Source organism: Lipotes vexillifer, unplaced genomic scaffold (assembly GCF_000442215.2).
Source record: "Lipotes vexillifer unplaced genomic scaffold, Lipotes_vexillifer_v1.1 scaffold1115, whole genome shotgun sequence".
NCBI classification, from domain to species: domain Eukaryota; kingdom Metazoa; phylum Chordata; class Mammalia; order Artiodactyla; family Lipotidae; genus Lipotes; species Lipotes vexillifer.
The window spans coordinates 1,011,985-1,012,541 of NW_006792080.1; the positions used below are offsets into that span (position 1 = coordinate 1,011,985).

Sequence of the window (557 nt, forward strand, 5' to 3'; positions counted from 1 at the left end):
GGCCCAGGCCGCAGGGAGCTACCCTCGGCCAGCCTAGCCAGGCCCGGCCCTGAGACGTCAGAGTCGGGGCCAAGTCGCCGAGCCAGGCGAGGGCAGGTGGGAGGGGGAGGCGGCCCCCAGCTGAAGCAGGGGTGGCCGCAGACAAGTGGGGGACAGAGGGCGGGACAGGGCCTGCACAGGGCCGCTGCCCACGCACGGGCCTGACCCCCTGTCCTCCTGTGCCGGGGGCTCTGCACTCCCCAGCCAGTCCTCCACAGGCCCCCAGGCCCTCCCGCCCTCCCGGGGCAGCCAGGCTAGGCGTTGATGGCCTTCCAGCGCTCACTGTCCGTGCTGTTGATGCTGCCGGCGTGGCACGGCATGGAAGCCACGTCGTCCAGGTAGGCCATCCCTCCGGCTGAGTCGAACTGCGTGCTGGCGGCCACCGCTGCCTCTAGGCCCTCCCGCCGGGCCACCGCACAGGGCTGGGGCAGGTGCATGTCCGGTTCCTCGGTCTCGTCCACTTGGCATTTGTACGAGAAGAGGATCTTGGGCTCCGAGCTGGGGGGGGGGGGGGGGCG

At 72.2% G+C, this 557-nt stretch overlaps 1 protein-coding gene across 1 annotated transcript in view; it reads right to left on the reverse strand.

Moving 5' to 3' along the window:
• Positions 1–293: 293 nt before the first annotated feature.
• The window catches only part of TPRA1 (transmembrane protein adipocyte associated 1), a 4,778-nt gene continuing 4,514 nt past the window's right edge, over positions 294–557 (reverse strand). The window contains exon 10 of the mRNA XM_007465296.1: positions 294–537. Coding sequence (XP_007465358.1) covers positions 294–537 — 244 coding nt within the window. The remainder of the gene's footprint in view (positions 538–557) is intronic.